A 27,130-nucleotide genomic window follows, 5' to 3' on the forward strand; every position below is an offset into this window, starting at 1 on the left:
AGTTGAAAGTAACAATCTTCAGAACTGGTGCCGATTGTCTTGTATTAAATAAAAACACTGAAAATGGGGCACTTAGTGTTTAGATCAGTGTTTATTTGTTTGAAGATTGACAAGCATTCCACAGCAAATGGAATGCATCTTGTACCAAATATTTGTAAAACTAACTAAATCTGGAAGCACAAATAAATTAATAAATAAATGACTGTGTGCGTCTATATCTTATATATCTTTACTGTACTGTGCTTTTGGGTCTCCCTCTGTTATGTAATGAACATTGACTAGAAACCATCAACTGAATTTTTTATAATCTGATTTTTATGGAGTTATGAATTTTTCTCTTCAGCTGTAATGCCACCATCCATGGGATTTATCCGAAAATTGTAGTGCCCAATGAACAGTGTTTTATGCACGTATATAACATTCAGTTTTCACAAAATGCAGTCTAGATGTATACAGGTAAGAAGCACAACGAGCACCATGGAAAGTAACTCTTTTATGCCTGCTACATTTCCTTCATTATCGATCTAGTGCCATAGTCTTTTCACCTCACAAGCCCATCTGCCTGTTACTCCTGTCTATCCCTTTCTTATACAGATCTTTGCTGTCAGTCTGCTCAAATTGAATGCTTATTAGGTGTTGAGATTGGAGTTGAGGAACACCTATTAGGTTTTTGTGCCACAGAAATGAAAGCTATCTGATGTGTCAGTGGTGTTATTTCACATACTACCACAATAGGTTGCAAGCATATCACTCAGCACAGATTTGGACAATTGCTATACCTTTTCTAATTTTTCACACAATCATGTGGTAAGCCATAATTTAAGAAACTCTCACCTAGCACATCTGAAGGGTCAAGTGGAGGGTTTGTACCCCAAAGAGTCTACAGTGCACTGGATAGCAGAAGAACAAAGAGCTGAGCACAAGGTCTTTCAAAAGTACTCTTTACTTCAGATACTGATATGCTGAACCTAATATTTTACAAATTAGGTTTTTATGTACTTTTTCAGTACTGATATAGGGTGCAACCCTACATCCAACACTCCAGCAAAAGAACTTGTATCAAAACAGAGACCTCTTGGTTGGAAGAAAAAGTAAGTTTAACTTACAAACAGCACTAAGCCCAAACCAGCAAAAGAAAAACTCAGCTGACCAACAAATGCACTTAGAGCTTTGGACTTAAAGGTGTGTGCTATAGACATAATATAAAAATATATGTACTCAACACCAGAACAGAGCTGGACTGGGGCAGACAACATATGTACATACGGTACAGAAACACTATGTTAGGTTTAAGACAAGTACTCACACACCAAATTGGCGATGAAGATGAAAATATTAATTTTCCCTGAATGGAGTGGCATCAATCTTTGTTCATTATAACTTATTTATGATTGTCTGTGCCATTGCCATCAACTGTGAATGAAAATGGCACATGATCCATTCTGCACAGTGCTTTCTTTGTGGCTGCTGCTTCTTACAGGGCGTGAGATTTTTGCTGAATTTTCTATTGGAGAGATTAGTAGCAGTGAGGGGTTTTAACCATTTTTGAGTATCCATACTGTCATTTTTCAAAAAATATATTGTTTTCTTTTGTAATTATCAACAATCTACTTTGACAACTTTGGACACAAGCACAAGCTTCCATCTATGTCATTTGGAGTTAGTGCCAGCACCAACTAACCAGTCAGAGTAGAAAATGTACAGTAACCATACTTGTTCCAAAGTTTTCTCTTCAATTCTTTGGAAATTCACAAAAATGTTTTTTTTTTCTTTTCTTTACAAGAGTAGTTTTTATTATTAAAATTCATAAATATATGGGTCTATCAGCTGTTCGTGTGTGGGCACAGATTGAAAATGGTTCAAAATATGAACAAACAGAAAATTTGAAGAAGCAAGAGAAAAAATCCCAGTTGTGAGTTACAGATTGCAACGCGGAGAGTAAACAAGAAGATGGAAATACAAATGAATTAGATGAAGCAGTAACTAAGAGGCAAGAATCTACACATGATTGTTAAGAGTGACAGACATATTATTTATTAAATAATTTTTTTTATTATTTTCTGTGTTGCCCCAGTTTATGGTGAATTCTGCGAGTAATGGATATTTTTGTGTTCTGTCTCAGAATATTTCAAACCTGGTTTATTTCTGTGTGTTCTAGTAAAACATATACTGGGTTAAATTTTTATATACTGTATTTTACTTTTTTTGCAAACACCATTTAGTTTATTTAGTAATATTTTGTGGACTCTTTTACTAGGACGCTGCTCCTAGTTTCTCTACAGTGACTCCTACAGTGCAGTGTCTGACATCAATTTCACAACAGTTTAAATGCTTGCGCAATGCTGGACTCCTCTTCCATGACTTGCACATGCATGCCTCTAACAGTGTTACTGTTTGCAACACATTTCTACGCTTAACTGTAGTTTCTGATTTAACGTTTTGGCTTCTGTAAAAGTGTCTTTGGACTCTTTGGTTTCAGTCCTTTTTCATTTAATTTCCCGGTCCCTTGTGTTCCTAACAGACAAGTGATGCCTTTTGCTGAGAGTTGTGGTGATAGCTGCTTAGTTGTTCAATCGTTTGATTGTTTGTTTGTTTTTTTTTTTATCATATCTGCCACATGTTTGCATTATTTCCTCCCAACTCCAGACTTGTCACTTCCTCTTTAATAATTTTAGCAGTTTTTCACATTCCTGTATTCATAAAGTAAAGGCAGTTGCAGTTTGTTCTGTTGGGATCTTCTACAGTTTAGTTTTCAAATCATTTTGAAGAATCTTGGATTTTTCTTCTTTGTTTTGATTTCTTAAAGACTGCTTACTTCATTGTGTTTTAACCTCAGTTGTAAAGGAATGTTTTAAGGACCCCATGGGAGACCCCTCGGTTTTGGCTGCTTTTCTATATATAATCCAACAAGATACCCGACCACGGTAGGAGGGGGTTGTGCACAAAGGGTAGGGACGTAATGAGTGGGAGCATATGAGTCACACTTAGTGGGAATTCCACAGCTTGCAGCCTGAACGGGGTTCAACGGCTTACCAATGCCTCTCTGCGCTGAGTAGACACACGGTCAATCTCATGCATAATTATTTATTGAATGCTGAACACTTCTGAGAAGACACGGATGTCTAAAACGGGTTGGTGTGAGAATACAACAGTAAGTGAATGAAAAGCAGCCAACAACTCAAGTGACGAGTTGGAGGTGGGCACATGAGCGGGCAGTGCATACTGAACGAGAAATCAGCAGACTAGCATGACGGACGGAGCTGAATGGACGTCCTTCTTCTCTCCTCCCGTTCCACACTCCGTGCCGTGCACCCTCATCCCTCCGTCTGGCAGGAGAAGGCGCTAGGACGGTCCGCCAGTTTTCAGTCACGGGCGATTGTGTGTTGCTGGTAAACCGGCCTGATAACTATTGTAACAATCTGTAATACACAATATCTGAAGAAGATATTTAGGAAAACGTTTTTATTTTATTACCTCATGAAATTTTTCAATAAAATTTCATTATAGACAACATTTTTTGTAAATACTGTAAATACAGTTTGCCTTGTTCAGGACCATCTACAACGTTGACAACAACATCTGTAAAACTTTTGATAATGCAACATATAACTGACCGTGGCTGAATACTGGTTCTGGCAAGTAAATGCCAACTTTTTAGCTTTATTAATTGCTATGGCAAAGGCTAATGTAAATTAGCCAATGTAAATTGTCGCCTTCTTAAGGTAAAGGGTAAATTAGTAGAGGATGGAGCCAAATCAATATGGGGAATATTCTGACGCTCATTTTCTTTTTCTTCAATCAATCTATTTGCTCTTATTTTTCTTTGTCTTTCAGCCTTTCTTTTGTTGATGTTTACTTGCTGAGCTGACCGTTCTTCCAGGAGATGTTGCTTATATGCGATTTGAGTGTCTGTGTCTTTTGTCCTACTTGACGTGTCCTTTTTTTGGGTGTTATGTTGTTAGTAGATAGTTAGTTAGTAAACATGCGAGGGGCAGTATGTGTGGCGTCTCTCCAGCAACGGATTTTATGTGCGCGGCCGCGACTACCCAATCAGCACTCTCCCCAGCAATGCTTTCTTTTATTTGCTTATCATGCGTGACCGCGGCTACACCATTCACTGTGTGCCCAGCTTCCAGTGTGTGTGCATCCACAGTCTCCCCAGCAATGATGTCCTTTATTTGCTTATCATGCGCGGTTGCGGCTACGCGATTGACTGTGTGCCCAGCTTCCAGTGTGTGTGCGTGCATGGTGCCGTGCGCATCGCACCGAGCCCCGCACATGCGCACTTCACCAGAAGACACACACACACGGACACCTGGACGCACACAGGAGTTTTATTAAAGAGGATGAGAGGTTGTCATCTGTTACTGCAAAAATGTAAAATTCCTATTGTAAAAATGTAAAGTTAGAATTCCAGTTTCCTAAGTTAAATATTTATTATGATTTTTGCCTTGGGTCCTTTGTAAAACTTATCAATCAACTGATCAATCGACCACCACACTTGTCTTTAGGTCTCAGCTTCTGGTTATGTGTTTGAAGCCTCTACCAATCAGAAAACAAATCTAAAAATACATTTGTTAATGTAAAGATTTTGTCATAGGTCACACATACCATCTCCCCGCATAGAACACAATTCAAAATTGATGCCTTTTTGGGGACTGAGGTATGGAACGCCAGTTAGTCAAAATTCCAGTAACATTTACTCTTTCCCTTCTGCTCATCCTTTTGTCAGGTTCTATGAGCCAGATCCCAGCCACACACTTGAAGAGAGAGTGGTGTTTTGGTATTTCCGGCAGCTCGACATCAATAGCAGTCAAGACATCAACAAAAAGGAGCTGAAGCCTTTCAAACGTTATGTCAAGAAGAAAGCCAAGCCAAAGAAATGTGCTCGCAAGTTCATAGACTACTGTGATTTGAACAAGGACAAAGCCATCTCTCTGATGGAACTGAAAGGATGCCTGGGTGTGAGCAAGGATGGAGGTGAGTTGCCTGTAATATGAATTAATATATAACAACATATGCCTTGAAATTTATGACTGATCTCTGACAGTTTGAATGTTTATCGCTTCACTGTTCTGCAGATGATCCACCACCACAGCAAAGCAGTTCTTCAGTATGGAAAGTGCAGGCAATATAAAGCAGGCTCACCTGATTATAGGTGCTGGATGGGGATTACACACATTAAATCATTAAGGGGATGCAGACATTAAATCATGAAGTAAGGAATTTCAACGTAAATCAACCTGAAAATAAGGACACACCTACTACAGTAGTTTCTCAGCCAGTAAACTGAGAGAGCCAAGGGAGTTGTTCCATCCCAGTGAGCCAAAAAAAGCAACTGACCCATTAAAACACTGTGGGCAGTGTATGACTCTGTCTCTCGCCTTGACGACTTCACTCCCCATTATTCACAAATTGATGTACAAATGAAAATGAGCAGAAAGACATGCATGAAAGAGGCAGAGCCAAATGCATGTCAGTGTAGGAGAGTTCCAGAGGCATGTAATTAGCTTTCTCTGTCGCCAAGGAGGGGGCTTCTCCATGAAAAATATTTTTACTCCCACCTCATAACAGATATTGATCTAAACAGAATTCCCTAACAATGGCTTTCAGTAAAACTAATATGGTTCAAAGTTGAATGAAAATGTCTATCAGAGCAGCTGAAGACCGTGTGCTCCCAGTTAATCTCAAAGAAGTATCCATCCATCCATCCTCTTCCGCTTATCCGAGGTCAGGTCGCAGGGGCAGCAGCTTAAGCAGAGAGGCCCAGACTTCCCTCTCCCCGGCCACTTCTTCCAGCTCTTCCGGGAGAATCCCAAGGCGTTCCCAGACCAGCCAGGAGACATAGTCCCTCCAGCCTCCAGGCCTCCTCCCGGTTGGACGAGCACGGAACACCTCACCAGGGAGGTGTCCAGGAGGCATCCTGATCAGATGCCCGATGCCACCTCATCTGACTCCTCTCGATGCGGAGGAGCAGCGGCTCTACTTTGTACCCCTCCCGGATGATTGAGCTTCTCACCATATCTTTAAGGGAAAGCCCAGAAACCCTGCGGAGGAAACTCATTTCAGCCGCTTGTATTCACGATCTCGTTCTTTCGGTCACTACCCATAGCTCATGACCATAGGTGAGGGTAGGAACGTAGATCGACTGGTAAATTGAGAGCTTTGCCTTACGGCTCAGCTCCTTTTTCACCACAACAGACCGATGAAGAGCTTGCATCACTGCAGATGCCGCACCGATCTGCCTGTCGATCTCACGCTCCATTCTTCCCTCACTCGTGAACAAGACCCCAGGATAATTAAACTCCTCCACTTGGGGCAGGATCTCTCCCCCAACCCTGAGAGGGCACTCCACCCTTTTCCGGCTGAGGACCATGCTCTCGGATTTGGAGGTGCTGATTCTCATCCCAGCCGCTTTGCACTCAGCTGCGAACCAATCCAGAGAGAGCTGAAGATCACGGCCTGATGAAGCAAACAGGACAACATCATCTGCAAAAAGCAGTGACCCAATCCTGAGTCCACCAAACCGGACCCCTTCAACACCCTGGCTGCACCTAGAAATTCTGTCCATAAAAGTTATGAACAGAATCGGTGACAAAGGGCAGCCCTGGCGGAGTCCAACTCTCACTGGAAACAGGCTCGACTTACTGCCAGCAATGCGGACCAAGCTCTGACACCGGTTGTACAGGGACCGAACAGCCCTTATCAGGGGGAATAAAGAAGTAATGTAGTGTAATTTCTGAGTGCAATAGAAAAGAGCTAGATTGGCACTTTGAAATTTAACACAAGGTCTAAAAAAATAAGACACTCAAAAGTGAACAACTATCACAGAAGGAAACTTCCCAGATTTAGAAAGTAATGTTTAGAGGATCAAAAAACCCTAACGTTGAGACATACTGTAGTAGTGATACCTGGGATTCTAACATGGATCAGATTCATAGGTGGCTGCACAGAGCAAACTGCAAACGTTTAGCAAGATATTCTTCCAGTTAAAGCGTTTTTCTGAATTTAATGCTAAGTACCACAGAGAAATGGAAGTCAAACTGACCTTTAATTACATTTCTGTGCATGGAATAGCAACTCGAAGTAAAAAGCGTGTCATGTATCTAGTGCTTGGTGTGTTCTGGACCTGTTTGGTGTTAAATAAGTATACTCAATGACCTTATTCAAGTCTCTTAAGATTATTAAAAGCATCACTGAGGCTAATTAGGCAATATTGGTTTTGTTAAATACTGAAATTGTTGAAAGATACATAATAGAAAATGAGAGATGCTATTATGCAGTTCTTTAAACAATGGGACATGGGAATTCTGATGAGTCATGTACTTAAAGTGGAGCCTCTAGCACCTGTAAAATAACACAAAAATCTGCATGAGATTGTGTGACTTACTAGGAATTAGCAGTCACAGAGACTTAAAGGACCATTTGCCACCTTTTTGTAATACTTTTAACTTAAGTACAAATGTGTGTCTGAGGCTAAGGGTCTGTGCTGGTATCCAGAAGGTTGCCTGTTCGCATCCCTGTCGCTGCCAAAAAAGATCCTACTCTGCTGGGCCCTTGAGCCCTTAACCTGTAATTGCTCCAGGGGTGCTGTACAATGGCTGACCCTGCACTCTGACCCCAAGGGGTATGTGAAAACTAACAGGTTCCTAATACAAGAAATTGTATAAGGCGAAATAAAGAACAAAAATGTTTGACACTGCCTTTTTATTATATTCACTGTGCATTGAAGCCCTTTCTGGTATCCTAAAGAGTAAGGCAAGAATTAACTTTGGATGAGATGCCAATTCTTCATTGGCAATACTCATATGAGGCCGATTTAGGGACATTGCAGAAGCACATTTTCCAGATTGGGCAGTGTGGACGCTAGGAGGCGCTGTTGCCCCATGAAACCCAACAGACAGACGTTTAGGACACACATACGTCCTAGGGGAGGCAGGGGCCTGGAAAGGCTGCCCTTCTCCACTTTTCCAGTTCTGGGACATCCCGGCCGGATTGAGCTGCCAGCCCTCTATTTATTTATTTATTTATTTATTTATTTATTTATTTATAAAGCACTTTAAAAACAACATCAAGGCTGACCAAAGTGCTGTACAATAAAAAAAAGAAAACCCAACATATCAGACACACAAAACCAAAGGGTAAATAAAACAGAAACACATAAACACATAAGAACTGAAGAGATTCTTAATAAAAAGTATACAGATAGACAACATGTCATACTGGGTTAAACCCAAGAGAGTTAAAATATGTTTTTAAATAGGATTTAATGACAGCTAGCGAAGGAGCCTAAAGCAGGAGTCTATCACAGCAGTAACAATATAAAAATCAAAGAAATCAAAGGGCATATACTCCTAAAGCAAAGCAACTAATACATTTTTATTCAGAAGTGAAGAAAGATACAAGGAGTAAAAATTACAATGTCCTGTCATTCTTGTGATCAGTAAGTACCAAAGGATGTACATTTGTCAGACGGAACAGTCTTCTGTAAGAAAGTCACAGAACACGCTTAGGGCAAGTTAGCCCATCTTATACATAAATGTGCATGTGTGTGTCTGTGTGTATATAAAATGCTATATATAAAACTGCATGATATGTTTCATTTTTGTGTCTGTGTGTCTTTGTTGGTGTCATATTATTGGTATTTCTCTGAGGAGACGTAAGAATTTTTATATGAACTATTTTCTATTTAAACACAAAAATAAATATGATATGGAAGTTCTACCAGTGAGACGGGACTATTCATTCCATCTGTCTGATTTGGTTGGCGAATACCTCACTTTTACATGTCACTCATATATTTTGCTGCTTTAACTAAATGACTTGGTAGTTTCTTGGAGATTTCCAACACCTTTAGTGTAAAGACCTTTTTCTTGGCTTCCTTTTTGACTGCATGTCCTGCTTTATGGTTTTAAGTGTTATCAATATTACAATTTAGTATGTAAATGAAAGAATGCTGCTTTATCAATGCAGTGTTCACTAGGAGTCCATTTTGTTTATTGGCAAGTGTAAACAGAAGAGGTGATTCTCTTAAGGTGATTTTACCTTTTTGAACAGAGTTTAGCTCCCTGAATTTCCTGTAGCCTTTCTGAGATAGAAATTGAGTTCTGGCATTTAGAATTCTTAGTCTTTCTCCTGAGGTCTTTCCTATTTAGCAGTTTATTATAAGCAGGCAGAGCAGATACCTTTTAATTTTTTATTGTGACCATGTATTGCTTTTTCTTGTTAAAATTAAAGGAGCTAAATCCTTTTAGGGTGTAAGAAGAGCACATGGTCTTACTACAAAAATACAGGCTACAGTGGACAGTATCAGAACTGGTGATAGAACAATTACGAAAGGTCATTACATTGGTGATTTTTTTGTCAATCTCAGTGGTAGAGGTTAAACAAAACCAAAATGGTAGAAAGGGAAGGTTAACGGGATGGCATGTTATCTAGCATAGTGTTTAGAGTACAAGACAATGCAATACATTTGTAAGGATCATGTGGAGTTTTATGTACAGTTTTCATGTTCATTTCGTGAAAAAAGACAGCAGCTTTAAAGGAAGTCCAGAAAAAAAGTGGTGTGTTTATGGGTAGATGGATATACAGACATGTGGACGGTGAGTGAGCAAAGAATTGCCAGTCAACATACTGACTACCTTCTCATGTCTTCCAGTATTCAAAATTCATAGTGCATATATCTGTGTTTGTGAGTATGTTAAAGCAATGAACAGCAAGACAAATTTCTTTATATTTAGAATAGCAACAACATGTCTCAGGAAACTCCAGTGTAGTAGGAAATGACCCTGCAATGTCAGTTTGGTGTTGTACTTTGACTAATCCAGTGTCTTGTGATAAATAGGTAAGCCATTATTATAAATTACATGCTGTAAGCTTAATGGTAGTTGCTCTTGTTGGTATTTTTTCTTCTTTCAAAGTATAGAATTGTTCCATTTTCTGACATCATCACTTACATTCTCCAGTTTTCTCTCCCACCTCTTTTTGCCAAAGTGCTTTGGAGATCTTCTGCCTAGTAGGCTGTTAAAATCTCCAATACACCTTTGTTTGTACATATCTGTGTATTTTTCAGGGTGCACACATTCCCCAAATCATAGGCTCTTTTATTTATACCCAACTGCAAGCCTACAAACACATACAAATGGCACCTCAAATGGGGCCCTGAATGAAAAAACACTCAAATTTTTGTTACAGTTACAGATACAGATATTTAAGGTACGTTTATAAGCCATTTATTTAAGTTCTTCCTGCACTCCTCAGTTTTGGATACCCAGATAACAATTAGAATTAGGAAACATCTTATTGTTTATTTGATGCAACTTTACATTTCAGTGTACCACCTGTGATATTGGTGCTTGGTTGGTGCCGACCCGACTCAGACTGACTCCAGAGGCATTGGCAAAATAAGCAAAAAATTTTATTTTTTCTTCAGCTGTAGGACAGCTGTGTCTTCTCCATGTCCCACAGGCCCTAACACAGTCCCCAAAACACACAAAGAAAAATCACCCCAAATCACACTCTTGCCTTCCTCCACTACTCCTCCCAGGCAGCTTCGTCCTTCTCCTCCCGACTCTGGTGCCCTGAGTAGCGGCTGCAGGCTCCTCTTATAACCCACCCGGAAGTGCTGCAGGTGCTTGTTGACCTGCTTCTGGCTGCACTTCTGGATGTGGCTGCGCTCCCGCCCAGATGGGCTCGTTAAGCTGTGCAGCTCTATGCAGCTCCCCCTGGCGGAGGCCACGGAGCCCAACCAAGATGAGCTCCAGTATTCCACGAAAGTGACACCGAAGCAACTCAGGGGGGCTTCCAACAAAGGTTCTGAGGGACGTAGCGTGGCTCCCATGGCTGCTCCCCTGGGTGCAGTGACAAAGGGGTGTCCTGGCCAGGAAATGGGTCCCGGCCCTCCGCCACACATCCTTTTGATATAAGAGAAGCAGCCTTCAACATTACCTATATTTGTTATCACCTGTCTTCTTCTCTTGGAATAAAATTTATTTGACTAAGTTAGATATCATGCTTTGTCTTTTGATACCTGTAAACTGAAATGCACAGCAGTTTCAAAACAAGGTGACAAAAACCCTCAACAACACTGCAGTCCCTTTTTTGCCAGCATTTCAGCTGCTGATGTTCTTGTTTCTTCCTTCCTTTTACAGGCAGCACAAATGGAGGTGGTCAGCAAGGAAAGAGACAAGGAGTGAGTTCCTTCCGTAAGACCCAGTTTTTTATTTCTTTCTTTGTGGAGTGAAGGGGTGACAGAATGTATCATTTGCTGGGCAGACAGGGGTTTGGGAGTATTATGGGACAGTTTTGAGCAAAATCACCTTTAAGAAAGGGCTGTCATTGCTCTTCATGTTTATTTTAGAGAATTTCACTGCATTTTGCAAGTTATAATATGATTGAATAAATGAATTTGTTACTGTAAGTACTTAAAGAGAACAGGCCCTAAACAGCAGCCGTAGGCCACATAGAAATGTCAGTGTGTAATACCGGAAACATGCCTTGGACAAGCAGAGCAAACCAAAGGTAAGAATCTTGATGAGCAAAGCAGATGATGTACTGACAGGAGCCATCCATGTAGCAAAGCTTGGCAAAAAGGTGTGTGTCTGCTACTTTGGTAGCTGTACTGATGTGTATCCTCACATTTAAGGAGACCCTCTGGTCTAGTCAATACCTGCTGAACACTTACTGTGAAAATACTTTTTATTTCAGGTCTGATGGCATTCCGACATTATATTCCCAAATATAGTGGAGACAATTCTCAAAGTAGTTTAAATGTTCTGTGACCACTCACATTATATTAGTTAGTTGAGTCAGCAGCAGCCCAGTGCTGCATTTGTTTAATTGTCAGATGTTCTAGGCATGACATGCCCGAATCATACTTTGCTTGTACTAAATAACCTATTGACTTTTTCCTAACTATGTTATGTGTGTTTCAAAGTTTGTCATTGGAGCATATTTTTTCAGAATTTTCAAACATTTTGTAGTGGTGTCCTTCTTAGTTGAGATAGGTATAGTATCTTTTTTTCAGTGTCCTTTTGGTTTCTAGATGTTTTCCAAAAAGCTGCAAAACCAGGAAACCTTGAAGTGTTGTGCTTTTATGAAAACTGCCATACTGGTTTCAGGATTATAATACTACACCTTATTCAACAAATCCATGGAACCAAGATTGGTATACATACTGGCATTAGGCTAAGGTAGTGGTGAGGTTTTACCTGCTTAACTCAGTTTCTGGCCCTGTGGACACAAATGCCAATATTACATTTCACTGAATCATATTGTGTTTTCTGGTTTGACTCCAGCTTTTGTTCACATATATTTTTGACCTAGTATTCTACCTGTACGTTTCTGGGAAAGTCTATATGTATGAAACAGGCTTATGTCAGTCATTTACTATTGCTTGACTTGGCAGAACTGTTAGTTCAAGGAGAAAAGATCCTTACAAAGACAAGAAGAGCATAAAAACTCCACATATTCAAGTCAATGGGCAAGAAATTGAACATTGCAATGACATATTGCCCATTTTGCATTTTAACATACTGTAGTTCATGATAGGCATGGCTGTGTGTTAGGTACTCAGCAAGACTAAAGTGGGATTTACAGCCATTTATAAGGTCCTCTCTTTTTTGAAAAAGTTCCAATCACATAAGTCTAATACAGCACTGAACTTGAATGACATTGAAACTAACAATAAATAAATTACTTGAAATATAATTTCTTTTGTTGCTTTGTTTTTGCAAGTAACTGTTTTCTGTCCTGTGAATATGCCATGAATCGAAGCAGAAAGCCAGATAAAGAAAAGTTGAGGGCAAGGAGATGACAGGATGAAATGCCTGCAGACAGTTTATTCTGTGGCATGCAGTTTTTGGGTTAGTGCCTATGAAAATATTACACAGATTTATAAGCACAAGAAAGAGCTATGGCAGACGAGTGCATTTTGACAGAGTTAATGTTTGCTTAATGCCAGAAGGAATGTAGTTTATTTGGGTATCAGGTAGCAGATTGCCTCACATATAAGGGCTCCACATCAGCACTAAAATGGAGATGACTTTTCATTGTGGTAATAGGCGACTCGCTGCCTTACCTGAAGTTATGCTGATGTGCTGTACTGGGCTTTATTGTTCCCAAACACTAACTTTGTGCCACATGTGGGACTTGTAAAATGCTCCACACTTAAGGATGAGTTCATCTTTGTGGGACAGAAAGTTGAAAGGTTTGCTTCTTAGAGTTTAAAACCTTGGCTTGTGTTGTGCTGTTGAAATGCTGCAACATATATGAAAATTATCCTTGTACCCAGATGGAGAACATTTTTTAAGTTTACATTTCATAAGAAAATATTTGTGAGTACTTACTCCTAACTGATTTGGGGCAAACATATAAACATGTTATAATACAATGCAGTTTACAAGTACAATATCTCTAATAAAGCCAAGGCGAGTCTTAAATACAAAAAACATGAACCATGATGCAGTCAACATAAAGCCTCATAAAAAGGGGAATTTTGGCAAAGTGGCTTGTACTTCTGCCCCGTAGATTAAATTCTCTGCCCAGTCACAGTTTGTTTTGAGCCTTCATGTTCTTCCATTATCCATAGGCTTATTTTGATGATCTCTATATTGACTTACTTCCAAAATGAGGTGAAATGGTGGTACTTTTATTGTGCAGTATGAGATTTGTAACTGTGATGAAACTTTGACGTCAGGTTGGGTCCTGCAGTCTGATGCTGGCCTTAGTTTAATCGCTGGTGCTAACTCTAGCCCTTTGTAAGAGAGGGTGTCTTGCAGGGTCTTTTGTTCCTTCCAGGGTTTGTTCCTTCATTGATTTAAGGTGATTGGTAAGGTTTTGACTCCTTGTGATTTTTGCATTAGAATATGTGATAAATTCAAGTACACCAAAATGGTCTCTTAACATCCGAAGAACCAAAATAAAGCTGAATTTTTGTGGTTGCAAAGACTGAGCCTGCACAAACAACCAAGCAGTCATTCCAAGGACTCGGCATGGGGCTTTATGTTGGAAAGACGCAGTCCCAGTTTCTGTCATTCTCACAGCTGAAGCAGCGTTCATGTGCTTTACAAGTGTGGTGCTCACTTTATCTTTATTTAATTCATAGAGATTGAAAAGTCCAAGAAAACTTGTTGTGATAAAGTACTGTATAAGACGGCAGTCTTATTTAACATTATTTAAAAAAGAGAATGTTAGAGTTTGTTTTGATGTGTAATGTTATCACGCTAATTCTGTCAAGTTTCACATGTTCTTTTTTTATTATAAAAGCAAAAACTGGGTCATTTTGGGACTAGAAACACTTCAAATTGTGGTTTAAGTTAATGGCAATTGCGTGTTCACATTATTTCATGCCTGTATTACAAAAGATTTGGCAAAGTTTTTTTGTTGTAAGAAAAGTAAATCTTAAGAGTTAACTTGGCCTTTTATGAAATTGGAGTTGATACAGTCAAGTTCTTGCTGCAGCATGGTGGCTTCCTAGTAAATGTGGTCATTGAAGAGATTTATTTCCCCTATGTCTGCATAGGTCTTCCTTTCTAATGCTCCACTTGCCACCCCCACTCCCCTGTTCAGAAAGGCACGTATTGTGTTGCTTGACGATTTCAAATCGTACACAAGAGTGTCAGAGGCCCTGTAACAGACATGCTCATATTCCAGTGACCTAGGCAGCTGGTTCTTCAGCTGATTTAAGCAGGTTTTAAAATGTCCCAGTAATTGTTGCTTTGACATGCCAGTTTTACACTTGAAGAACTTTAAATAACTGACAATTTTTAATAATGTTTATTTTACTGAATTTATTGGTAATACATTGTTTATGCATTTGATCATCCATTGTTTGTTATTATGGTGTTTCTTGTCTTAGGTGTTAACCAATACCAAATGGGATTCTGCTTATTATTAGAGCACATTTATATCAGCACACCCTATTGGGAAAAATTAAACTGAACAACTAAGCTAAAATGTATGTCATTGGAAACATTAGTACCCAGGGTAAAGCCATTCACAGACAGACAGGGACTAGGCCCAGAATCAACCCTGTGACTCCAGAAATGTAAAGTAGCAGTTCAAGCCACCATACAAAATACATGCTGCTCATGAATGATGAGTGCTATATAATAAAGGTTGTTATGAAGGCAGAGTGGCCTTCTGCGTGGAGGCTGCTTGTACTACTTGTGTTTGTGAGAGGTGATCCTCGTTTCCTCAGTCGTGTTTTTCCTTAGCCAATCCAATATATCATTGGAGCTGTAAGAAACATCTTTTGTATAATTCTTCTTCTTGTGTATCTGTTAGCAGGGTGGGGTAAACTTCAGCTATCTCAAAAAAAACATTAGCAAAGATTTGTATTGTTGTTGAGATCATAGGAGTTAATCATGCATTTGTTGATAACAATGATAGATTTGTCACAACATTTAAGCCTAAAGTCTTATGTTTGGATTGATTGGTGACTTTACTTTTGGACTTCAGATCAAATCAAAAGTAGTAAGATTATCAACACTATGATGACTGTTGTCATTGTGCCATCATTATAATGGGGGTGCTGTGGTAGTTATGAAAGAAAAGGATGAGCAGTTAAAGTTAGGACCTCTTGCTTGCCTCCTTTCTAAATGCAGTTCCAGATTTTGTTTTGGCATTAATCCATCTTTAGTTTGTGTGTTCTTCTTTTCCTGATATTTGCATCCTCAGATTGGTCCTATTATCCTTTAGACACAACCATTGATATTTCTTATTTTAGTTGCTGGGTCAAAAATGTTTGTTATTTGGCTATAGAAAGCTTTCTCTGTTATCATTTCTTACTAACAGTTTATTTTCAGCCTACTGTCCTTTGTTTTTGTATTGATAAGTTTTACACACCTCATTAGAAGCAAACAGCAGTACAGGACATACAGTATCTAACCCATCTTGTAAATTGCTGTGTTCTGCCTAATTGAAAATGGCTAGAGTAAAGTTTAAGAAAGACTGGGAAATAAAGATCCAAAATAAAAACTTGCAAAAGTAAAGCCACCCCCAAATTAAAGTGAACCCAATTATCAAAGCCTAATATGCAACCCAACAATCATACTAGAAAATGGGCAAAACCCTGACTCCCTGAATAGATTTTGATCTAATTGATTGATGCCACAGAAGGTTTCCTCACAATACACACAATCTTGGGTTGTCTCACTACGACAACACCTGCATAAATATCATTGCAGTAAGGGTGTCACACCTCACGACCTCTGGCTGTCATTAACAGCAACAGTAATGCTTTGACACACAAATTGGTGACATACATGAACATCCAAATGGCAACAAGAAAATAATAAAAAAAAAAAAACAAAATGCTTAATGAAAAATGACAGGAGAGAAACAAACTGAAAGAAACTCTGCAATATTCAAACACCCTAAACTGATAATAGGAAGGTAGTATTATGAAGGACTTTTGTGATCCTGCACAGTCACTTTTCTTTCTTTTCAACTTGCACTGCCATATCCGGGGACAGTTTTTATCATCGGGTCACAAAGCCATTCAACAGCCACTCATACTGACAGCTGCATGCATGAACCTGATGTTGTGTCTTCTGTTGTGTTTATGGTGTGGCTTTGTGTGTGTTTGCCTATTGTTGATGTTCTGTTAGTCAGTGGGAGACACGCACATGAGGATTTCATTGGAATTTGTCCACATGACAAAACAAAATTTGGACCTGAATGTTTTTTTACAGGTTAATCATTAATTTTTAATTTACACACCTCCTGAGTCAAAACAGATCACAGATTTTTAATAATGTTTTAAACATTAAAAAATAGATTATCGAACTGTTTTCCATGTTGAGGATAGAAATGATATTACTAATTCACATTGACATTAAAGCGAACGTAAGTATAACCAGAAGTGCTCCCTTCCCAAAAACTATTTAATAAAATTCAAAAATACAATCAGTTTTTGCCTGACAATCCAATGTGTATGTCTTAATAGGAATTGAGATGAGGCACTTTCAGTGCCATTAATTCTCTGTTGTTTTGTATTATTGCATGTTTACCCTCACCCCAGGCAAACTACAACATCACAAGATGTTAAGTTGTTGTCAGATGTGTTTGTCGAGGTACTCCCTCGATGTTACACAGTAACTGGGTAGTATAGCTTGAACCAACATTCTTTACGCTTTTATAGTTTAAAACACCCTAAATGCTCCACTGCTGTGCCATTATAAAAACAAGCACAAAACTACCTAGAGTACTCGCCCAGCATGGCTTCCCACAATATTAACAAACGTTCGTTGTCTGTATGCCACGTAGCCATGAACGTCAGCTAATTTGTAAAGTCTGCCCCAATAAGTTAATACATGCCAGATAGTTATTTCATGGGAATACAACAGTAACACTTTACTGTTCATTTAATGTCTTGGGTCATAGAGTTACCAGAGGATTCATTTGAATTTTAAAGACGTTATTAAGGTAATGAGACTGCAAAGCAACTTGACCATACTTATTACAAAGGAAATAATGAATGCTTGTATTTTAGGCATTAGTTTATTCATCTGACCTTTTTCTGTTGCTGGTATGTCTACTTATTTTCCTGCATATTGCATGGAGATGTTGTGTTCAGCAAGCTGTTTCTGTGTGGTGCTGCCTGTTATTTGTAGTTTAAGTATACTATGTTCATAAATGTGTGAGATACTTTTAACTATAAATGTGCTTTATTGGAACTAATCACAACAAAATCAGTTCTCTGGAAACAGCAGGTGCAGAGAAGTGTCTCAGAGAGCAGGAAGTTACCTTGAAGAGCATGGCAACATGCCAGTCCACTGCTGGGCACACTCAGTCACGCTGAGTATGAAACTAACATGGAATGAAGTAACACACAAAAGCTTGACGTGAACTGCATGGCCAGTGACTGGGCAATGAATTGAACTGGGGTTCTAGGCACTGTGAAACAGAGTCCACCAGTTAACCACCATGATCCCTTCCCAGAAAGAGCGGACTGCTTTAGTAGGATATTGTTGTGAAACATTGGCGGCTATTGTTCCACGTTGTGAACGTCTCTGGTTCAATTTGTGACATTTTTGGACTTGCTACTTGTTTTCTTCTCTGTTTCTTAATTTTATTGTTGTTCTGTATCACCACCATTTTGTAATGTTTGCTTCCTGGCCATGTCTGGATATTCTTGTTGCTGATCATATGATCAGTTATGTCATCACGCACAACTTTTATATGGCTGCACTGTACAGTTTATTTGATTACTGGATTAAAGACAAAAGACCAACTGCTGTGTCCCTTTTAAATATACTTTTGGCTGTAATGTTTTGGTTTTGTCAATTAACTCTGAGAGTTCTTTGGTTTTTACTTTGGCTAGCTTGCCCAATCTCCTGATGTTTCAGTTGCTCGTAATAATAAAAAAATAAATATCTCTGAGCACCTGCTTCTCCACAGGTGATCATTACACAGGCATGCCGATTTAGGGTTTGTGGTAATTGCTAGTGATAATAGATAATGAAGAATAATGACAGACAGTTCTGCACACATCTGATTGTGGTGATCTCTTAGGTCATGATAACAACCTGGTCATAATTTAACTCGTCCTTTCCGTATGACCCATTTGAAAGTCTTTATCTGTTCTTGGTTTCTGATTATTGTTAATTACGCAGCAGCTATAGCCTTCTGTTTTAGATTTCCTCTGCATTTGATCGTCTTTCTAGTCTTGTTAGAGAATGGCAGAATTAGTGTGCATTTGCAAAAATAAATGTTTTCCATTTATTTTTAACCTATATATGATTAATTTTTCACTTTCTGTTCTTAGACTACACCAGAATGATTTACTCTAGTCTAGTCTGCCTTTAATCTCTGAAGCTCCAATCTTGCATTATTACTTGTTTTCTACCTAAATAATTTCCTAAATAATCTGTTACTTTAATGCCCTGTTTGTTAAGGCTACATCAACACCACTACATTTTCACTTAAAAACACATATTAGTTTTTGTATTCGCCTTTTTTACACCCCTGGAGTTTTTAGCATTCAAAAACAGAGACTTCTGAAAATGCTCTTCGCAACTGTGTATTTCTGTGAAAATTCAGCGTTAACACTGCAGTCTGGATGGGTACAAATGCCGACTCACATTGTGTTGTGATTGGTTCATATGATTCATGCCTGGATCCTGCTCATTGACTGATTGGCCACCATTCCCAGAAGAAAAATCTATTCCAACATTGATAGAGAAGTTGCTTTCCAAGGTGCCTGTTGTTTTGCTTACACTGAGTGCTGCACGCGTGTGCAAAAAGCAAATTTACCAGCAGCTATGATTTTGTGATAAATCCTGTGGCCAGCTGCATAACTCTCCCTTTAAGGAGGATGCTTCCTCTTCCTGTTTCCAAGTAAGTGCGCATGCCTGGTGTAGGCAAACAGCTAAATCATATGCATTGTTTGTCGTTTTATTGTGAAAATCAAAGCACCATTTTAAATGAAAGTGTAGTAGTGTGGACATAGCCTAAGTCAGTCTGACTAAAACATACCTTTCTGTTTTACATTTTTAATACATGTTTATGCATCAACATTTGATGGAGTTGAGCATGCCACTGTTAACCATAGTAAATTAGTCTAAATTTGCAAAATTTCCTCTTCACCAGGGTCCGTCTTTACTTCTTGTTCTCTGATTTTAAAATAATGCATCGCATGTGTGTTCTGCAGGAAATGCAAGGCAAGAAATGCTGACCACATACCTAAACAGCAACCTGGGATCAAACCTGCAACCTCTTGATTTAGAAGCAGCCATTCTTACTTCTAACCCACCTATGCAATTGGTGAATGGACTTCGGGTTTTACATATTGACAACAACATGTAAATTGAATAATAACTTTTTCTTTGGTTATATTTTTTATATTATTTACTTGTTTTGTTATACCTTTTGTGAAAGTGTTTGATATTTGGACTTCTGTCTTCACACATTAATTTTACTATAAAATGAAAAATATTCTCTTTTAGGTATGTGTTCAGCATTTCTTGCCTTGCATTTCCTGACGTCCTACATTTATCCAGATTGTTGTAGACACGGATCACACATGAAATCTGTGTATTCCAAATGACGATTGTGGAGGAATGCCAGCTTCCCATGCCGGTCCTCACCCCCAGGCCGCCAGGAGGAGCTCTCCCGACAGCAGGATCGTGCCCCGAGGTCCAGCAGGGCCTTATGGACTTTGTAGTGTTTATACACAGCCCTGCTGGAATCGCTGTGGGGGGACTTATAGGCTCCGTTGTGCCTTATGACCCGGGAGTACGTCACGGTCACATGACGGGAAGAAATGTCGTGCTCCTGGGTTGAAGTAAAGAACTGATTGCCCTGACCCGGTAGGAATAAGGAACTGTGGACTGTTGGGACAGGCACACCTCCGGGTCAGGGGCTATAAAAGGGCGGTGCCTCAGTCCAGACAACGAACTGAGCTGGGAGGTAGGAGAGCAAGTGTCTGGGCGAGGAGGAGTGTTTATTGTGTTGGAGTTAGTGATTTAATAGTTTATGAGTAGTGTGGAAGGTGCTTTGTGCACGGTGAAAAAGAATAAAAAGTCTTGGACTTTTACCCGGTGTCTGGAGTCATCTCTGAGGGTTCAAGGGAACGCTAGCGCCCCCTACTGCCACACGATATACAGTATTATTTACCCTATACAACTGCAGGCACCTCACATGGAGATAAACACATCTGTCTGAGCTGTTAGAACAATTTGCCTGACTTGAGGTGCGGCGGTGGATGAGATGGGATAGCGGTCTGCTTGTGCCGATCAACACATTTACAAAACAAAAGACGCTGATGGAGAGGTGTGAAGGAATTTAAGGTGGCCAAGCTTTACGGCTTTTTTCTTAGGCTTCCGGATATCGAGTGTTAACTAGAATCTCTATTCTTCAATATGTGGAGACTTTTTATGTAAAAGATATTGAATCTTTTTACTAACTCTAGTCTAGACTTATTAGATTATTGATTAGATTAATTAGATTTATTGACATTAATTATCACTTATCAGATGCTGCCCGCTTCAACATTGTGTCCAGATCTGACTTGGGATTTAGTGTTCTGTAGAGCAGACCCAGTCATTTTGACCAACTCTCTCTCTTTGTCCCAAAGGATGTCAACAGCATTGATGCTGTTGCTGCTTCCTTATAAAATGTCCATTTTATTAGTAAAACATGGTGTCTCCTGCCTAAAGCCTTGTGAACTAATGCTCAAACAGACTTTATTTTACAAGTGAGCACTGGTGGGTCGGTTGGCGCACAGAGGCCTTCTGGTGTGCTGTCCATCAGGCCGCACTGTTCTTTTGCACTGTCTCTCCTCACTCTTGTCTGTTTTAATCACTTCCATTTTTTCTCACTGACAAGGTAAAGTAACTCGGGGTTTTGCTGTTTTTTTATTTTAACTGTTTATTATGGGACAGAAAGTTTACCTACAGCTATTAAAATTGCCTGGAGTTGCACTAAAAAATAGTCAATTGTCTGATAATTTTTCTGTTTTATTCTTTTTAAAATTGGCAGCACATACTGTTTTTTCTATAAATTCCACAGCATTTACAGTTCACATGCATACATCGCGCATGCCTAATAGCAGGGTACCATAGACTTTCTGCACAGCACTGGGCACAGGTCAGGAACCATCCCTGGGCTCGATGCAGCTTGAATACAGCTATATTATTTCATATTACTGTAACTACTGGCTGTCCTCTTTTTCTTATTGGTATACTAATTAAGCCAAATAATTTATCTTCTGTTTGTAGGAAGTTAGAGCATTAAAGAGAGTGAGATGAGTGTGTCAGGTCTTATTTTTTAATTCACAGCCTTCTGGCTCTATGCATGCTTTGAATAACAGCACTGTATTCATTTTATTTGAAAACAGGCACACAGTCATTTTTTCTCAATTAGCAGAAACATTTTACTCCTCCACCCACATGTTGTCTTGAAGCTTGAAAACTGCATTGTTTAACAACCTTGATCACTTTTGGGGCTGTCAGCTTATGAAGGGGACCAAGTGACAGGTCCATGTTTTAATACAAGAAGTATCCATGCATATGTCTATTCAGTTCTGAAAATAAAAGCTAGACTTGTGTGAAAGTGAACTTTAATCATACTCACTTCTTGGAGCTTTCTGAGGAGCCATGTAACTATGAATGGAAATGGCTTACAGCTCAAAATAAAACATGTTAAATTATTATTTTTACTCTGTCTGCATAACGGAGCAGCTTTTGCTTCTCACATGCTGTTTTAATCTGGGCTCTTATTTCTGTTTTTGACCAACTTAGTCTAGCATGGTGTCCTTGTGGGCTGCATAAGTACAATATATTTTCATTGGCTATTTTTAATAAGAAACCCTTTTTGTGATTAGGTCATCCATGCTAGAATCATTTCCACCAGTGGTTCATATGTTCAGTCTTGGGGACTCTTGTTGATGCCAATTTTCTTCTTTCACAAATTTCTGATTTTAAAGGGACTCTTGCCTTAATTAATTTCTGTGTTTTGGTGTCAACATAAAAATGAGAAACAGGGCTTTCCTCATTTGTATCGTAATATTGCAGGCATTTGTGTAAGTTAAATTAGAGTTAAAAAAAAAAAAGAATGACTATTAAATTATTTTCATTTTTACTATCCTCATTTTCATTCCACTGTTCCAGGTGTTCAGTTTTCTAATGAATGTTAGTGGCTCTGACACTTAGAGAGCTGCTCCGTTTCTTCAAGAAGCCCCCATGTTTATCCTACTGGCTTTCATTATTACAGTACAATTTAGGGAGCAGAAAAAGTAAATTGTTAGGAAAATTATAAAAGAGATTTTGCTTTTGTTTCCTTACCTCTTAGTTTTTGAAGCTTTTAAAACAAAAATTTTGTAGAGCTTTAGATTTCTTAAAAAAACTTCTCTCTGCCATACAAGCACTTTACAAATGTCCCATACTGTTTAAATTCGTGCTGATGTGGAAGCATGCAGTCCGTTACATGATAGGTAAGAGTTAACTGAATTGAATTCCTTGAATTTTGAGAGGAGGAAAAAGAAAACAAAATCACATATTGAAATATCTTCCGTCTGCTTTTTATTGTTTGCCTTTTCTTTGACTTTTCTAAGGACGGTTTCGCCTGAGAGATCTTTAATGAAAGGTCTTGTATGCTTTTACGCTGTGTTGCACATAGCTCAAATTCATATAATCCATCTACTCTTTTTCTATTTGTAATTTTTTTGGCAAGCCAAGCCTATCCTGGCCACATCAGGTCCAGTGCAGGACCATGTAATCAAACCTTTAATTCTGCAAAGGCCTTCTTAAAAGATGCAGCCATGGTGTGTGCTTACCCATAAACACAGGCAGTGCCAGTTTGAGCTTCTGAGCTCACTTGTTGACCTTGGCATTGCATGTCTGAAGTGACTAATGAGCACTGATGGGTAAAGCATCAAGTCTTTCAGTAGCTATTGTACGCTGGCCTGCCAGCATAAACAGACGGGCACTTTAAAAACACCACAGGCCGCAGGCCAAATGGTTACTCACTTCTGTGCACCTTGTGTTCTGAGTGAGAGGAAAGTCATTAAGGATAAGCCACTTGGTTCTCTGCTTATTTGTAAAATTATTGGAAAAATTACTTGAAAGGTGCAAGTCAAACTTTTCCTTAAATCATTTTATTTAAGAGTATCAGTTTAGTGTCCTTTACTGTAATGAATACAACACTAGGCCCAAATTCTACCACCCTGGCATTTGACCATATGCCCTGTGGTGTGTTGTGGAAAGTGCTTAAAGAGGATAGGACTTACAAGTGTGACAGTCAGCTCTAGTGTTTGGAGTAAAGGTTAGGTTTGCAAAAAGTTTAAATTGGGCACTGCCAGCGGTGCATCTCATCTTTGTGGTTTTCATGGGTTGGGTGTCAAGGCACAGTGGAGGCGTGGATGGCATCCTCTTTGGGGTCTTGATGATTCCTCCTTTGCAAAGCAACATTGGTCTCTTTCTACATGGCTTATGATTATAAATACTGCATTTTAGGCATTGGCATGGGCTTTAACTTAGTGAGAGGTAGCTGCAATGATTGATTAGTATAGTCTAGAATTTAAATGACATAGAAACCAGAAAGTGTTCAGATTATTTTGTAACCATGCATAGAGGGAGAGCAGCAAACAGTAAACTGAGCGAGTCCTACATCACTACTGGGTCTATTTACACTAGGTGTTTGCCCCTGGCTCTCCGACAGTATCATTTGTAAACATGACACAAAATCCTCCCTCTCCCATTTCATCTTTCTAATTTTTTGCTTTCTCTGCCCTTTCTTTTTCTTCCATGCTAGAGGGCTGTTGCTCATCTCATCTCCTAATTTTAGCCTTAACAATTCACTGGCATTGAATGTCCTTTAAACCCTACTTTTGCTATCCTAATCATTTCAGGACAGCAAACTGCAACAGATCCTTTCAGAAATTGATACCTGAGTCCCTATCTTTTTCCAGAGGCAGGTTTCCCTGCAAGGTGCGATGTCTTTGCTGTCCCCGTTTTGACGGAAGGAGATCTGCTTGTCCTTCATTGCATATCTTATGTTGGATTACTGAAAGCACTCGCCTCAAAGACTGGCACCTACCCACACCGAATGTAGAGGATTTCCTCAGTCAGGCTGATGCCTATCAGATATGCCTATGGAAATAGTACAGTGCATCATTGGCGCATCTAGAGTTCCAGCAGGACAGAATTGTGGAATCCTTGGTTGGTACACAGATCTAGATGACCTGATGCAAAAGGAGGCCATTGATGTTTATAAGGAAGTCCTTGATCAAAAAGTATAGTCAAAAGTAAATAATTGGATACTCATACACAATTGAAATAAACAGAAGGAAGTAAAATGAGAGATAAGTAGGAAATCTGAAAATAGCCCCAAAAATGTGTCCAAATGTTACAGAAGGGGCTTGACGAGGGTTTACAGAAGCAGGAATTGCCCTTTCCATCATGACACTGATGCCTGATATGGGGCCTGTGGCAAATTGGAGGTAAAAGGATGGAAACTATGTCCACTCCTGAAATCCCCTTTTTATAGTGGAGGCCTTTTAATAAGCTCATGGGTTTGTAGGGTCCACAGAAAGTCTTATTTGCATGAGTAAGTAATGTGCCAAGTGTCTCTGCGCTATGGACTAACTTACCTCAAGACCTCGATCTTCTTTACTTGTAAAATCTTAGAAGGAAATCATAGTTAGTTACTCAATTGTATTATTTTTTGTATCTGGCAAATACTTGGCTCTTATTTTGGCTATGCCATGCCGCTTCCACCCTTGTGAGTTCCATGCCATACCTGATCCACTTCCTGCCCTCCTCCCATTATTTCAGTCTCCTCAATCCTGCACCTGTGTGGTACATCACTCCTCTCCTCCCTGTGTCATCAAACTGGCCAGTTTGTCCTGCTAAATGACTTAAATGTGCATGTGCCTCTAATGACAGTGTCTTTCTCTTGTCCCATTCCACAACTCCAGTAGGACGTCTGGTGTGAAGAACTGGCCTCTGAGCAGCAACAAGGAGAATGGAGTGACGAAAGAAAGGAGCAGAGGAAATGTAGGAGATCACAGGTTTCAAACTGTAGACACTCCAAACAAAAAAAAAAAAAAATGAAGAAAAACCAAGGCCTTAAAAAGGAGAGGCGCCAAACCTTTTGCACTTTAAAAGAAGGAAGAACTTATTGATTGCTTAGCTCCATTTGCATTGATGCTGCACTGCCTGCTGTTATGAGGAAGGGCCATGAAGCATGTTGCTTTTTTTTTTCTTTTTCAAATATGTTTTTATAACTCTTTGTAAAGAAATAGATTTCTATTAGTCTTCTAGACCTTTGTATGGTGGGTGGGGGGTTCACAAGGGAGCCTGCCACCAGTCTTACTCATTCCTATCACCCCAGGAGGAATCTGCAGAAGTTTCAGTGCTGTTCCAACAGAGGTGGCTTACCATGAACAAAATGTTTTTGGGACTCGGACATTGACCCTTTTCCCATACTTCTTCCTGTGCCAAATGAAAACCCCTTTCAGGAAGAAGGACTCGAGGAAGAGCGCTAAAGACCACATCTTCTTCATCACCTTCTCTAAAACTTCCCAAGAGGCCAGCTCTGTCCCTTTGCTCCAAGTCCACGTTCTTGAGTGACAAATCCTCTGGCCTGTGGGAGCCATAGGGCATACTGGAAATGTGAAGGTCAAGTGTAAACCGAAATAGATTTGATTGAAGAGGAGTTGCAGTTTGTCAGTTTCACCATTAGACTTTTTTGTAATGTAAAGGTTGTGCTTTTTTATTATAAATAAAATTGCTGTACCTATAGACTGCTAGAAGCCTATGTTGTTGTAAATGTTTGCACATGTATGTGTCTTTCTGCTGTGACTTTATCCTCCCCTTTCTGTTTTTGGTTGACCTTCTTGGAATGCTTTATATCTTAATGTGTGCTGTCTTTTTATTTTGGGTTGAAAGGTTATTTTCATTGTAACAAAGGTTACCATAAGGCACCCATCACTTGGTTTCAGAGACCACCGAGAGTTTTATGATGGGTCTGAATGTCTGCACACAAACAAAATCCTGGTAGTTTTATTTAACTGCCCAGGTGGTACAAGTTTGGAATTTTAATCATAGAACAAAACTGCACTTGAACAATTTGAACGTCTGTACGTATTTGGGCAAAAATGAATTGCAGTGACAAGAGATCCTCTGATCCTTAAACACAACCACACTTCTTTATGTCTTTAATCCCAGTAATTCAAGCTTATCTTCAGCAAGCCCGGTAATTTTTCTTTTGGAGTGAAAAACCAGTGTGCATAATAAAAAATACAGGAACATAAAACTGTAAAAGAGATAAAGAAGTACTTATAAAAAGGAGTTTTAATTTTATACTCCCTACAAAATAATCAGGCAGGAACAAGTCGGACATGTGAACTTGTGAAGAACGGTGCAGAGATGGTGATAAAGATGGCGATGTAAAGGAACACGGACTGTTGTCAGTGTAAATAGCAGAATACACAAAAGGGGAAGAGAATATTCAAAGCAAATCAAAAGAAGATGTTCAATTTCTAGACAATGAGGTAATATAAATGCACATCTTAACACATGGCAGACTATTGGTAACTGTCAATACTGTGGGACTTTTTCATAGTAGATTTGATTATATTTTATTTGACCCAAGGGGAAATTAAAATTGGCAGTTCTTTAAAGGA

The 27,130-nt window shown here is 39.3% G+C and overlaps 1 protein-coding gene across 5 annotated transcripts in view; it reads left to right on the plus strand.

Annotated features, from left to right (window-relative positions):
- smoc1 (SPARC related modular calcium binding 1) overlaps window positions 1-26,257 on the plus strand; it is a 223,256-nt gene extending 196,999 nt beyond the window's left edge. For 2 of the 5 annotated variants that reach the window (XM_039741047.1, XM_039741048.1), the window contains exons 11-13: window positions 4,733-4,980; window positions 11,151-11,191; window positions 25,424-26,257. In XM_039741047.1, the coding sequence (XP_039596981.1) occupies window positions 4,733-4,980; window positions 11,151-11,191; window positions 25,424-25,627 (493 nt within the window). In that variant the 3' untranslated portion in view covers window positions 25,628-26,257. Of the gene's footprint in view, window positions 1-4,732; window positions 4,981-11,150; window positions 11,205-25,420 lie in introns of all 5 variants that reach the window. The other 3 variants (XM_039741049.1, XM_039741050.1, XM_039741051.1) reach the window with 3 other exon arrangements.
- The last annotated feature ends 873 nt before the right edge of the window (window positions 26,258-27,130 follow it).

Source organism: Polypterus senegalus, chromosome 18 (assembly GCF_016835505.1).
Source record: "Polypterus senegalus isolate Bchr_013 chromosome 18, ASM1683550v1, whole genome shotgun sequence".
NCBI classification, from domain to species: domain Eukaryota; kingdom Metazoa; phylum Chordata; class Cladistia; order Polypteriformes; family Polypteridae; genus Polypterus; species Polypterus senegalus.